The following is a 15148-nucleotide window of genomic DNA, read 5'->3' as shown; positions in this document are numbered from 1 at the left end:
CCAAATGAGAAGAAGGGAGATACAGATGCCCACAGGCACCTGAAGGGTGAAATTACTCAGAGATGAATGCAGTTCTTGCACAGCCTGCATGGGCTGAAGGCCAGAGCACATGGAAAGTCAACTGTGCTTGGACGAGGATCATGGTGAGTGGGGAGGAAAGTCCTACTGAGTAAAAACAGGGCCTGGGAGTCTTGGTGCGTGACAAGTTGACCATGAGCTGCCTTTGAGGCCAGGAGGGCAGTGGGGTCCTGGGGTGCTTTGGGAAGAGTGTCCCCTCTCCCTCTACCCTGATGAGGCACATCTGGAGTGCTGTGTCCCACTCTGGGCTGCTCAGCACAAGAGAGAGAAGGAGCTGCTGCAGAGGGTCCAGCAGAGGCCACAAAGATGATTTGGGGTCTGGACCACCTCTTACAAGGAGAGTCTGAAGGGATCTGGGCCTGTTTGGTTGTGAGAAGACTGAGAGAGGATCTCAACGATGCATTTAAATATCTCAAGGTGTGATCTATTTAAGATATGCCAGGAGGATGGGTCCAGACTCTTTTTGGTAGTGCCCAGTGACAGGACAAGGAAAAATGGCCATAAACTAAAACACAAAAAGTGCCACCTCAACATGAGGAAAAACTTCTTTCCATGGAGGGTGGCAGAGCCCTGGAACAGCTGCCCAGGGAGGCTGTGGAGTCCCCGTCTCTGGAGACATTCCAACCCCACCTGGACACGGTCCTGTGCCACCTCCGGGTGACCCTGCCTGGGCAGGGGAGTCGGACTGGGTGATCTCCAAAGGGTTCTGTGAGATGGCAAGAACCCTGCTCGTGCTGGTGACAGCGCGGTCACCGCGGGGCGACATCGGCAGAGAGGCAGAGGGGGTTCCCCGGGAAGCGCTCGCAGACCCCAGGCCGGTTCCCTTAGACACGGGTGGGACTCCCCGCCCGCCGTGCCCCCAGCCCGGACCCCTCAGACCGCGGCACCGCCGGGTCCCGCTGCCCCGGGGGAGCCGCCACGCTCGGATGCCCCGAGCGGGGTCAAAGGTTCAGGCTCATTAACATCTCATTAACATCCTCCTCCCGGTTCCCGGGGCGGAGCCGCGGCCCCGCGGGGGGGTTTGTCCCGGGCTTCCCTCCCCGGTACCGGCCGCGCGCGTGCCGGGGCGGGGCGCGCGGGGGGGCGTGCCCGGTACCGGGGCGGGGCGCGTCCGGCGCGCCAATGGCGGGGCCGTTCTCGGGCGTGACGTCAGCGGCGGCGGCGGCTGCACGTGGGCGCGGGGCGGGCGGGCGCAGAGCGGCGCAGAGCGGGCGGCGGGAGAGGCGGCGGTGGAGCAGCTGCGCGGCGGAGGGGCCTGACCCGCGCCCGGTCCGCGCCCTGTCCCGCGGCCCCAGCGCCCCTAGCCACCGGCGCTCGGCCCGGCCCCGCTCCCGGCTCACCCGCGCCGCGACAGCGGCCACAGCAAGGGGGAAGGAACCGCTCGCCGCGCAGCTGCCCCCTCGGGCGCCCTCCCCGCCGCCGCGGGCAGCTCCCATCGACCATGTCGCGGCCGCTCCCGCTGAACCCCCCGTTCCTGCCGCCCACCTACGGCGTGCTGAAGTCCCTGCTGGAAAACCCGCTCAAGCTGCCGCTCGCTCACGAAGACGGTGAGGCTTCCCCGGGACCCCTCGCAGTCGCCACTCGGGGTCCGCGGCACGGCTTTCCCTTTTCCCTCCCCTCCGTGCCCCCCCGGCGCTCCCCCGGGGATGCAGCCCCGGGACGGCTCGCTCGGGGCGCTCCCGGCCCGATCTAACGGGACGCGCTCGGTGCTCGCAGCTCCCACCCCCGGTCCCGGGGGATGGACGCCAAGGGCGCTCGGTGCCTCGGTAAAGGGGGCCGGGATCCCCGTCCCAGACCCATAGCAAACCACTCCCGGTCCCGCGTCCCCCCGGTTCCGCGGGAGAAAGTTGCGGCTTCCCCGGGAAGTGGAGGCGCCTCGGGAACACCCGCACCGCGTATGGCGAACGGACCGAGCGCGCACGAAAGGCAGAAACCCAGGGAAGGTCTCGCAGTCGCTGTCTCCTCGTCTTTCCGAGTTCCCACTGCCAAGCGACTCGCAGGATTTCACCAGGGCTGTTGGACGAGGTTAAAAATAAAATGCTGCGAAGGCTTGGTGGCTGACAGGAAGCGTTACGAGTTCATTTTCTTGCAGAGCTTGCAGAGAAATCAGGCATTTCCCTTACAAAACGTCCATTGAAATCACTGGGGGCTGCAGAAATGAGGAAGCCTCCGTTTAACTTTTTTTTTGCTTCTGCCTTTGATTATTTTGTTGTCTCTTGTGCACATCAAAACCATATTCTCTGAGCCTTTGGCACTGTGTGTTAGTAACATCTAGAAGTGCAGAATTTGAGGATTACTTTGCTTGTGCAAGGACTAGCAAGATCGGGACCTTAGAAGAATGACAGGATCCCAGGGATTTTAGGCTAAGATTTTCAACAGAATATATCAATAGCTTCCAGTTTGCTGTAGTACTTAAATGTCTACTTTTAAGTCTGTTGAGTACTTTTGATGCTGACCTTTAATGCTGTGCATGGGGTGGAGTTGTTAAGTAAAAACAGAGGGCAATCTCAAAAATGTGGTTGATTCCCACAAAGGTGCTCACTGACATGACCCCTCAGTTCTCTACCAAGTAGAGTGAGTCAAAGGAGGGTTTTTTTTTGATGAGAGTATTCCTTTCTTACACCTGAGACTGTAGCAGAAATAATGGAAATAGTGGTAGCTTGACATTTTAATTACTGAGTTCTTACATGTTTATTATGTGTTTTTGTTTAAGCATTCGGTAAAGAAAAAGACAAAGAGAAGAAGTTAGATGATGACAGCACCGGTACCACAGTCCCTCAGTCAGCTTTCTTGGGTCCAACATTATGGGACAAGACACTGCCATATGATGGAGACACTTTCCAGTTGGAATACATGGACCTGGAAGAATTCCTCTCAGAAAATGGCATTCCACCCAGCCCAAACCAGCACGAGCCTAGCCCACACCAGTCAGGTCTCCAGCAAGCTACCTCAGCATCACCTTCTGTCATGGACCTCAGCAGCAGGGCTTCTACTTCAGTCCATCCAGGCATGGTGTCGCAGAACTGCATGCAGAGCCCGGTCAGACCAGGTAAATCAGCCCTTAGAACTTCCCTGTGGAATTTGGCATGAACCCCTTCTCCCCTCTGTAAATCACTGCTTCTCCCCGTGCATCTGACAGGCAGCCTTGAGCCCAGAGGATTCGTGTCACTCACACTCCAGCAAATAAAAACAATAGCTCCAGTTATCGCTAAGCTGCTCCACCAGGATTTTTGTTAAATTATTGAAGGCAAGCTCTGGGAATTCCAAGGAAACTTGGCTTTCTTAGTTGCTATCTTAGCTGTTAGCAAGTAAAAAGACCCACAGACAGAATGGCATAGATGCCACAGTGTTAAAAGAGCAGGGAAAAGCACTGTGAAAGAGAATATTCCTTCAGCCAGTGTTTGATGTGAGAACACAGGAATGGGCAGTTATTCTGGAGTTAAAGGTTAATGCTTCTTACTTGAAATTTTGGCCATAATCTTACTCTCTACTGAGCAAAGTAAAATTTGCCACAGGAACTGAGTTTTGGAACAACATTATAATCTTGCTTAAATTGGCATAAGCTGAGTGTAACTCTGACCTGAGTTCATAACTTGCATCTGTAGTCACCTTAAGCTTAAGAAAACACCGTGGAGTCCAAGGCCTGGTTGTAATGCACAATTCTAGCCCATCTGATGTCAGTGGAAGTCTTTTATTATTTTATTAGCACTTGAGATCATCCCTTTAGAGACACCAGGCCGAATCCAGAGTAACTGCTCTGGCTTGACACCAGCATGGCTGAGATCATGGACGGTGGAAGAGTGTCAGCATTGAAGTTTGGGAAACATGGAGCTTTGCCTTTTTCCTTAAAAAAAAAAAATAAAAGTACAGAGAGAGACTTATTTGTTGTGCTCTTCTGCTCACACGAGGTGTGCTAGAGCTAAGTGTGCTCTTGGCAGCAGGAAACCGCTCCTCTCCCTTCTGCTTGATCATTTGCCATGCTCAGCGTGCGAAGTCATTGTCAGAATCATCTGATAAGGAGGCAAAATAAATAAATAGAGAGGCAAAAGTTGTGGAGCAGGATGAAATTGAAGTGTCTTACTAGTTTGCAGTGTTCCTGTCTCATTAAAAAGAAATAAAATATCCCCCAAAGCTCCCCAAATCTGTCAACAGACTCCTTGGCCCTCCATCAGAAGTGTGTGCTCAGTCATGGATTTCATTTACTTTTACTCTGTGTGGATTTGACTTTGCTTTGTGTTTCAGTTTCAAGGCTTTTCATGGTTAACTAATAACTTATAAGGGTGTCCAAAGTTAAAATATATTTGGAGTAGGCAAGAGCAGAACATGAAACCTGTTACTTTTTCTAAACCAGCTTTAAACATAGTGCATATGTGCTACACTGTTTTCTGTCACTTGTGCACACACAAAATTAAAAGCAGATAATCTGTCCTGATTCTCTTTTTTTTTTTTCAGAGGAGCCTGGTAGTGAGCCAGGCTTTTAATGATCACCTGTCACAATTTATTTGTAATCAGCTATCTGTGTGACTTTTCAACTCATTGATTTTTTTCGGTTTTTCCTGAGCCCTTTGCAGCTCAGGGTTACAAACTTACCTCACTATGCACTTTTTTACTGTTATAAAGGGCGTTAGTGTCTCTTAGGGTAGGATAAAACATCTAATTTTGCAGGTATTTTTCCCAACACCATCTTGCCTTAATAAGAATAGATTTTTTGGTTGTTAAGTGTGGTTTTTGTTTTGTTTTAAGGGATCTCATTTCACTTCTTGAGTAGTGTTTTCTTGTCCCCCATTACAGATAGGGGACTGATTAATTAACAGTAGTCTGGTTTATCATCAAGTTGTTGAAATTTTTATATGCTGTCATGTGCAAATCTTTCTTTGGCAATCAGTACTGAAGAGAAGACCATCTCACAGTTTAGCATTTGAGCAACTTTGAGAATATAACAACATATATTATAAAAAAAATTAGTAAAAGTAAAAATGAGCATTTAACTTATTGTAAAAGGGCAAAAAGTACTTAAAAAAAAAAGTACTTTACTTAAAGTAAAAAGGCAAATGTACTGCTTTGAAATAGGGAGGTAAATGTTAAAATCATTGTAATGGAGCCTGTTGGTTAATATATCTTAAGACATTTAAAACAGGTATTTTTAATGTCACATAAAGAAAGGTTTTTAGTTGGTGTGAGCTATCATTCCAGTTTGCATAGGGTTGTGATTTGTGTCACCGTAATAAAGCAAAGAACAAGTAGTAGGCAGTATACAATTTCAATTCCATGTGATCTTACTTCCAGAAAAACGGAATGTTTTAGGTGATAATAATTCTAAAAACATTTAACTGGTGTGTTTTCTGAATTTCGCCTTGCAATGGGAGCCTGTTTGACCCTGACTGTGGATGTGACTTTACCAAAATCCTTGCGGATTTTCTTTCTCCCTGCTAAAAAAATGTAATGGCAACAATAGGATCTGTGTGAATATAACTTAGTTCTCTATTTCCAGCTCGGATTGGTCAATGGATAAATGTTTAGGCTCACCAGTTATCATCTGCAAATAACAAATAAGCACCTACTTCCCATACATTTCAGTTGAGGGAATGTAGTTACAGAATTTTCTGGCTTTGTTTTGATGAGGATACAGGGTAATGACTTGCAACAGTAGAAACCATGTCTTTATCTTTCACAGTGCTGATTTTGTTAATAAAAAATAGTATTTTGATTTATTTGAGCACTGCAGACCAACGTTCATTGTCATGTGTAGATGCATTTAAAACTTCTGTTTTGTCTTGGTATTGGATGGTGGTAGGTTGGTTGAAATCTGTGGTCTCCGCAGAAAAAGGTTTTCAGATTTTAATGAAGGTTTTAAAGTAACCCATTACTGCAAACACATTTTTGTATGTTTGTTTTTCCTCTGTTTGTGTGTTGTTCTTCATCTGTTGCACACCTCATGTAGTCTTTTGGTGGGACAAAAATCTCCATTTAAATGCAGAGTCCTTAAGGAAATTTGGAGTAATTTTTAGCTGTTTGTATGTAAAGGGAGGGTGTCTATTTTGCAGGTTATTAGTTGGTTGTTGCTTTTGAGCTGGCTCTTTTCCCCATGTAGCCCTGATGGAGGTGGTTGAGGCAGGTACTGTAAAAGGTTTGAAAGGTGTGAATTAGAGAAGATCTGGCAGAGAATCCTAGCTAGAAGGTTTTTGGCATTTTGTGGTTTAGATCTGAATTTTCTGTTTGCCACCAAGGCCTTGGATGTGTGGCTGTGTCACAGGGGTGCTGCTGGCACAGTGATAACCAGGTCTTGTTTCTGCCTTGCTCCAAAGGAGGACAGGGCTGCTGGGGGCTCTGAGAGAGCTCCCTCCTTCTTTGTGTTCTCTGATGGTGGTTTTCTGTCTGTGTTGCCTGCATGGCTGGGTGTCTTGCCAAGACTACTTGCCAGAGATTATTTAAGGAAAGAAAATAAAAAACAAGCTGCAGAGATATACCTATGTGCACTATCTGCAAATCTTCACTTAAAAAAAAAGTAAAATTAGAGGCACAGTAATCAAACAGCTGAGAATTGTTTCCATGTGAAGTGCACTCGCACCTCACACCCTTTCAGAATCAGAAAGAAAAATCAGAAGATTTTTCTGAAATGCTGTGGTTTATTTGATCAGTCCAGATATTCTGCCTAGAGTGCAGTATCCATTACCTCCGGCTTCTCGCAGAGGCGCTGAGCCGCAGTGACTGACAGCAGGCACCACGGGATGGGCTTCAGTGCATTATTTTGGAGCTGGGGTGGGTTTCATCGCATTTTGGAGCTGGGGTGGGTTTCATCGCATTTTGGAGCTGGGGTGGGTTTCGGTGCATTATTTTGGAGCTGGGGTGGGTTTCGGTGCATTATTTTGGAGCTGGGGTGGGTTTCGGTGCATTATTTTGGAGCTGGGGTGGGTTTCGGTGCATTATTTTGGAGCTGGGGTGGGTTTCGGTGCATTATTTTGGAGCTGGGGTGGGTTTCAGTGCATTATTTTGGAGCTGGGGTGGGTTTCAGTGCTTTTTGGAGCTGGGGTGGGTTTCGGTGCGTTTTGGAGCTGGAGTGGGTTTCAGTGCTTTTTGGAGCTGGTGTTCGTGCTGGGCACAGCAGCCAGCTGGGAGAGGCTCGTTCTTGCTCCATGCAGCTCCTCCTGGGGTGAGGCGGTGCCGGGGCAGCCCCTGAAGGGTGTGTGTGCAGCACTCCCTGTATTGCAGCCTTCCTCCCCCTGCGTTTCTTAACGTGACCTCCTCCTCCTCTTCCAGCACGGCCTGGCAGAGCGCAGGGCAGCATTCCCAGCTGCCAGCCTGCGCGTGGAATCCTCTCCTCAGCTTTAATCATTGTTTACGAGCCGCGCTCGGGTGTCGCAGGAACCCCTTCTGTGGCACAGGCCAAGGGCTCTGCGCGGGAATTTCCCGGCCTTTGGCCTCCCACGTGAGGGTGGCAGTGCCCAGCTCCAGCGTGGCCAGGCTGGTACCAGGAGCTGCTCTGCACATTGAGCCTCACGTGAGGCCGTGGGTGCCTGCAGCTCCATGTGCTGCACACACGTGTCCCTGCCCTGTGCGGCCCAGCTCAGCCCGGCGCCCGCATGGGAGAGCTGCGCCCGGCGCTGCCACCGCCCAGGCAGCCAAATCCGTGGGCAAACCTCGCAAAACTGCTCTCTGCATCAAAGGGAGATGAGGAATATATTCAGGCAAATATTAAAAATAGCCTGTCACATGGTAACGGGGGGGAAAAAGTGCTGAACACACAGGCTCGTTAATGCTGGAAGCAAGAACACTGTGTCTTCTTCAAGAGAGCTGATTTTAATATTCACAGTTAAATGTTGATTATTGGTTAAATAATTGCTTGACTGTGTGAAAGAACTTGAAGTTAGTTTGGAGTTCAAGCAGTAAACAGCATGAAATAATCTTGGGTGTTAGGCTGTACAGGGATTGCTCCTTGTGCTAGGAGGGGCTGTGCAGATTTGGGAAGAGAGCACAGGGAAGACCCAGGATTTGGGTTAGGGTTTTTTTGTCCCCTAAAAGATATTTCAAGGATGTCTTGAGTGTCAAGCTTGTTACAATTACTTAGAAAAGTACACTGTATTTTTCAGAGCTTTGCTTTCCATCTCAAAATGCATTGCCGGGTGATGGAATGGTTCTCAGTGCAGTGATTTCATTTTTTTAAGGAGTGAGTACACCCTGAAGTCTTTCATAAAACAATATATTATTGTGAAGAGAGAAGACCTCATCAGGAGACGTATACAAAGACACCGCTATTATCTGATTAGATGAAGCTGCTAGGAAACACATTAAATTGTTCAATCTCTACATATTTTTGTGACAGCAAATTGGCAATTGTGGAAGCTGCAGTGGCCAGATTCTGCCAATTAATCTCAGCAATAAGTACTTTGCTCCTCATGTGGTCTCCCTGATTTCTGTATTGCTCAGCAGGTAGGCAGCTTGTTGACTGCTCTCCGTCACCTCCCCAGTGGAGCAGCAAAATGTCACCATTCACTCTCTTGTCATTCATCTTCCTGGAATTTTTGCTTTTAAGGGGGTGACAGCTCTCAGTGGCCAGTGGAGTTTTTACAGGATGAAAGGGCATAGTCACCATCAGTAAAAAGGATTTTAGTGCATTCTGAAATCAAGTTTGGTTGCCTGGCAGTACACTGTGGGGCTGTTTAGTATTTATATCACACAAAACATGAGCGTAGGTTTCTTTTTTTTTCTTTTGTTAAGTCTTCCTTTCATAACAAATAAAATATATTTTCAATATTTTGTCTGAATTTCACAGAAAACTGGTGATCAGAAAAAAATATTTCAGCTAAGTTATTTTCAAGGAAAACTGTGGGTTGATCTTAAGTAGATAATGAAAGCTCTGAAAAAAAACCATTTACTTAAACCTCAAATCTATTCCACTTAATGGACTAAGTTATACATAATCACTTGGTATAGAAAATGAGTGTAAAATGCTCAACTGTGTCAAAATGAATGTGTGACAAACATATTTTTTGTCAATTTTTTTTTTTGTGAAAAAATGGTGATAAATAAGCTCTCTGTTTATCACAAAGCTGAATTTGGTCTTGAGAGCTGCAGTGTAGAGCGCTAACACAGGTGGGTAAGGCAGCATGTGTTGCAACATTTCTTTTTTTTTTTTCTTTTATTCTGGTGCTCTTCACAGCACTTCAGCTTTGCATGACTAAGGTGTTATCCATAAAGTTTTAAACATGAAAAATATTGTTCAGCCTCTCACATTTCTGACACGCTTGAAGCTGTGGTACAGTTCTGCTTCCCATGTCCCATTCTCTCAACTAAGTTTTGCCAGAGCTAAATTTGGGCCAGTTTTTTGTTGTGCACCCTCCAACACCATTGCTTAGCTCCTCTGATGTGGCAAGCTCTTGCTTCAGGGTTCTCTGCTCAACTTTGAGAGAAACAGCTCTAGCTCTTCATCCCACTGACATTATTCTCTTGTTCATATTATTTGCAATTTAATGAAAACAGGCACTGAGCATCTTGGAGCTCTTTGTTTTGGTGTATGGCTGTTGTAGGAGGAAATAAAAAAAATCCAAACTGCATTAGGGGTCTAGAAAACTCAGCTCCTTGTTAACTGGAACACAAATGTAGATTACTACTCAAAACAGGAACCCAGAGATGGGTGCAAAAATCAGTTTGTGTTTCGTACAAGCAGAAGCTACAGTGAACTGGGGCAATAACTCACCTGTAAAATGTCATCCTTAAATATGTGGTTTTAAAGCAGAGAGGCAAAAATACAGAGTTTGGCAAAGATTTGTTGGAGATGGAGAATGGTTTAAAAAAAAAAAAGGCATTCTTTTCCAATTAGCCTTAGGGAGCTCAGCTTGCTGTAAATTCTTTGTTCTGGAACTTGGCTATGGACAATAGGTCAAAGATTAAGTAATTCATTACAGAACTGGTTGGTTCTCCTGAGTTTAATAAACAAATGAATGAACAGGGTTCTCTGTCTACAGCAAGATCAATTAATTTGTGTGGCAGTGATTGGATCTTAAGTTTTATTTGAAACACTTGCAAGGCCTTCCTGCTTACTTAATGTCTGTGTGGCCATAGGTGTCTTTGAGGTGACCTGGTCACTCAGCACTCATGGCACAGGTGAAAAAACCCCAACAGAAACTGAATGTGGAGAGGAAGGAAACTGTAAATTGCATTTGGAAAAAATGAAGGAACAATAATGTGAAACTTCAAAGCATGAAATACTGCAGAAATGCATTCAGTGGAGCAATCATTATTTTTAGGACAGCAAGATTATTGAAATAATAGCACTAAACCTTTTTGTAGAAGAGCACATTGAACAAGGCTGCAGAACATACAGCACAGGCTCAAGGCTTGCACTGAAGCAGAGATGACTTAAAACAATTCAGTCATTTTTACCAACTCACCATTGCAACATTTGGAAATGAGTCTTATTCCACCAAGAAGTCTGCTTAAAAAAAAACCTCTGTTCTTGCCTTAGTAATGCTTAGTAAGTAGGAACTAAGCACTCAAACCCAAATCCTGTTCCTCATCACAACACAGAGGGAGTTTGAAGGACCCTGCAGCAATCAGCCCTCAACTGCTGCCTCTGTGCTGCACAGTGGAAATATGGATGTTGGTGCTGTCTGCAGCATTTGCTTGCTGCGAGACATGAGCACTGGGGTATTTTTTTGTTACTGTTTTTCTGTGAAAACAAACTAAAACTGGTCATGCTAGGTGTGTATGGCCTTCAGCGTATTCCTCCTTGCTGGGTTTTTTTGATTATATCGGCAGATTTTAACCAAATGTAGCAAGAAAGTTGTGATTTTGAAGAATTGATTACAGTCCTAAAATTTCATGAAAATGAATGAGTGGATATAGGATTTGGAATGTGTTGCTGAGCAGGAGTTATGGAAATGTGCATTTTCTACATCAGAAAAGGTACGTAAGACCTTTAAAATGCCTGATCTATGTGAAATGCTTCTAGAAAAGCTGACACCCTTTTAGACACCATGAGATGCCAATTCCCTTTGAGAAAAGAACCTGCAAGAAACCAAATTTTATTGGTTTAGTGTGTGTTGGAGGGAGGGGAGTAGCAAACTTTTTCCATCATTCTTCTTCTTCTTCCTTGGAACTCCTCAGCTTCTTGGGTTCTGTGATTAGATGAGGCTCCGGGGTTTCATTTAAAAAGAGAATTTAGAAAATGAGCAGTAAGGTTTGTAAGTAAGATCTTGAGAGTTCTGATCCCACGCAATGGAACGCTCTTGATCCTCTCCAAAACCAAGCATGGTTATTTTACTGAAAAATTTCCTCAGCTTTATGCATCCTTGCTGTATCCTTTTCCTCTTGTGCAGCAGAGTCACCCCAGCTCCGCTGCCTCGTTTGAAACCCCCTTGCAGTGATGTGGCTCCAGATTCGATGGCTCTTTGATGGATCCCAATTATTGCAGTGTCACAGGCGGGCGGGCGTCCAGGCGACCTTGTGCGCGCATCCCGCGGCTCAGCCCGCGCCGTGCTCAGAGCTCCTGCCTCTGATCTGGGAAATGTTCCACCCTGCCACCGGGGTCTGGGCTGCAGCAGGGCCAGGAGTCATAGGAGAGCAGGGGACAGTGAGAGTGGGCTAAAAATGTGGAGGGATCAAAGAGGAAAAGTAGGTCGTGGCAGGGTACATGCACTGGGAGGAGGGCTGGGGGAGCACAAGTGAGGGGGAAGATTTGTTTTGCTGTTGGCTTTTCAAAGTTGTGCAATTTAAGAATTGGATTAACCTGATATGACTTTGTTTTTCTGCCAGATTAGATATGTCGAGTTTCTTGGCGTTGTGAATTGTACAGTACACTGTGTGCTGTAAAATATGGGTGTGTCAGGATAGAGCTGTAGTGACACAAACCACTCTCGTGTAATGCAGCGCTGCTGGGTGGACTCCCCTGCTCTCTCTCCCCCTTGGCAGGGCATTTCCAAACCTGAGAGAACCTCTTTGTGTCCCTGCATTCTGTTTCCAGCACAGCATTGAAACATTTTAGTACCCTTTCTGATAAGGTAACATTTACCTGAGGTCTAAGAACCTGTTTGGTCTGGTTGTGGCATATGCAATATTTAATGTCTTTAAAAATGAAAAAAAGCCTTTGAAAAGACATTTAAGAGTTTCTTCCTGCTTCCTCAGGATTAAGTTGGAGAAAGTTTATTGGGAAATGCTGCATTTTTTTTGTCTGCCTTTTTTTTTTTTTTTTTTGAAGAGTGAAAAAGCAGATACAGATCTGAAATAACTGCAAGTGCTGAGCTCACTATTTTTTGAAGTATACCACAGCAGCATATCAATGTCAAATTTTCACAGTAGTATATTTTTGCTCAGTGGTTTTGGAATTTTGGTTTTGTGTTGTTTTTGGTGCTGCATTCATCCTGAGATAATTTGATTTGGTGTATCCTTTTTGTACACTGGGCTTGCCCTGTGAAACAGCCCAATTCTCTCTGCTTATTGCTGGGTGAGGGTGGAGTACTAAAGAAAGGCTGACAGAATCACAGCCCTGTCCAGCTGGGTGATCTCTGCTCTGATTAATAAAGAGTGTGAAGACTTTGGGAAGTGAATCTACACATACCTTGGGGCAGTGTTCTTTAATTCCTACTCTGGTTTTCCAGACTTTTCCAGGGACCTGAGCTACCCAAGCAGGTCAGTCACGATGGACTGATCTTGGCATGACCTTTGTCACCAGCTAAGAGCCTGCCCTCTGTATCAAGAGCTGTACTCTGAAAGCTGAGGAGTTGTGTCTCTGCCTCTAGTGAAGATTGATTCTCTTGGAAGAGAAGAGCGTAAATAACAGATCAGGTTAATAAATCACATATCTAGATTATGTCATGCTTGTCAGCCATGTGTTGTTAATGTGTGTTACTCTACTAACTCACAAAGGCAAAAAGCCACAGGGCTTGCTCACCAGGTGAAGGCATTTCTGGAGTGGTAGAACATTTTTGGAATTGTTTCTGGAGTGATAGAGCATTTTTTGAGAGCAGCACCAACTAAGATGGAGCAGGAAGCTGACCTTGTGAACACCTGCATCACTCAACTCTTCGCTTACATGAGAGAACTGGGGAAGAGTGCAGCATATTTAAAGTTTACCTGCATATCTGCCTTCTGAGGAGGTTAAACCACAAACCTTCAGTAACACATGTTGGACAGCTGTGGTTTGGGTGTCTGCTTGAAACACCCTGCCTGTGGATGGGTGCCTTTGCAATTAAAAAAATCAGGGCATGGATTGTCCAGGCTCCAAGGCCTGATGTTGATGCATCCATAATCACGTGGCTGCCCTCAGAAAGGCTGATCTTTCAGCTGCACCATACTCATCACCAGGTTTAAGAAGCACTTTTCCAGAGTCTCTTATCTGCTCAATTTTCTCAGTGCGACACGGTTGATGTCGTTATTGAAAATCGTGGTAGTCTCTGTCTGGAGGCTGTTCTGAACACGTGAAAAGGAGTCATTAGCCAAGGAGAAGGAAAGAGCTGGAGGTGTAATTGTCAACTCGTGTGCGTCTCCGATTTCACCAGGTGCTGCACGTGTCTGGTTTATCCATTTATTTCTGTTAGAAAGTAAACAAATCTCACTTTCCTTACATACTCTGCTGACTGCTGTAGCCAAGTTGCTCTTATCTGCAGCAGGGATGTACTTCTGAGGTCTTGTGTTTGGGGGCTTTTCATTCTGCGTGCACATGTAATCTGCTCTCGTGTGCAGCTCTGACGCTGGCCAGGGATGCTGTTTGTCTCTCCATAAGTCAGTTCTTTAAAAACATTATTATCACTACTATCAGAATGTAATACCTGATCATGGGGGCAGCTGTTATCCCACATGTTTTTCTGGTTGAATCCTTTGGCCGGGTTCTGTCTCACCTGAGAGTTTCTCTGTGTTCAGGGGTGTCTGAACCCTGAGGGATGTGCACCATCCATCCCGGGCCACATCCTGAGCACCTCTGAGTCTCCTCAGTGTGGAGAGGAGCATTCTGCATTTTGGAAACACTGATGGGTAGCTCTCAATCCCATCCAACAAGGAATTTCCAGTGCCTTTTCCAAAGCGGCTTCTCTCAGGATCTGCAGGAGCTGGTGCTGTGTAACTCCAGATCCAGCTGAGCGCCGGGTGCTCAGCCCTGGGAGCCCGCTTAACACCTCATTAAAATCCAACCCAAACCTTCACGCAAACTCCTCCAGTCATTTTTTTCCCGCTGCCCTGCAGTGTGCTGGTGGTTCCTGCTCTCTCACGTTCTCCAAGGCTCTGGCTGGTGTGTACAGTCTGAAGATCACATTTAGCCGGCACAAGGAAATCGGCTTGGCCCGCCGGGCTGCTCCATCACGTGGCTGCAAATGTGTTCACTCTGTTCTGCCAGATTATGGCTGGCTGAGCAAAATACAGTGAAGCTCTGGGCTGCTGGCCAAGCTTTTATTTCAGTTTGGAGCTTACAGCCACATATTTGCTCTTTGGCAGGACATCCACTGGGGTATATTTGGATAGTAATCTAGCATTGTTTTGCTGCTTTTTTCTTCTTTTTATTTTTTTCCCTTCTTTTTTTTTTTTTTTAAATGCACACAGATAGTATAATCCCAACACTTTGTCCAGTCTGTATGAGATTTCTCAGTGTGCACTCAGAACTTGTAGCTGTGACCTTTGATAAATATAAGTCAAAGCAATTAACTTTCTTTTATTGAAAAATGCTGGATGTCCTACTCTTTTCCCCCTCTGTGCTGATAACAGAGCTGTGTTGTTACTCTTTCCACGATCAAAAGCTTCAGTAGGGTTTGATTGAAGTCCAATTATGGAAGGAAGTAACTGTGCTGGAGCCCTGAAAATAGCAGTAATTGTTAAAATAATAAAGTGTGTCCTTGTGTGTCTTTTAAATATTATAAACTTCTTTTGGGGTGGAAGGGGGTGGCTTTCCTCTAGCTTTAAAGTGAAAATATTCACAAATGTCTTGGGAAAATAGGAGTGTGCTGTTAGAAGAATTTATTTTCTCTGGATTTCTTCCTTCAGTTTTATTCTCCCCCCCCCAAGCTACCTTCCTCAGAAGCTGTTTGCATGCAGCCTGACTCACGCAGGAAAATAAAGCTGGATTTGATTTTTAACTGTATGGGAGGCT

At 45.9% G+C, this 15148-nt stretch overlaps 1 protein-coding gene across 1 annotated transcript in view; it reads left to right on the top strand.

Moving 5' to 3' along the window:
• Positions 1 to 1489: 1489 nt before the first annotated feature.
• Positions 1490 to 15148, top strand: part of HLF (HLF transcription factor, PAR bZIP family member) — a 33937-nt gene continuing 20278 nt past the window's right edge. The window contains exons 1-2 of the mRNA XM_063409017.1: positions 1490 to 1625; positions 2792 to 3127. Coding sequence (XP_063265087.1) covers positions 1520 to 1625; positions 2792 to 3127 — 442 coding nt within the window. The 5' untranslated portion in view covers positions 1490 to 1519. The remainder of the gene's footprint in view (positions 1626 to 2791; positions 3128 to 15148) is intronic.

Source organism: Prinia subflava, chromosome 12 (genome assembly GCF_021018805.1).
Source record: "Prinia subflava isolate CZ2003 ecotype Zambia chromosome 12, Cam_Psub_1.2, whole genome shotgun sequence".
Lineage (NCBI taxonomy): Eukaryota > Metazoa > Chordata > Aves > Passeriformes > Cisticolidae > Prinia > Prinia subflava.
This window is presented reverse-complemented; position numbering and strand designations above follow the sequence as displayed.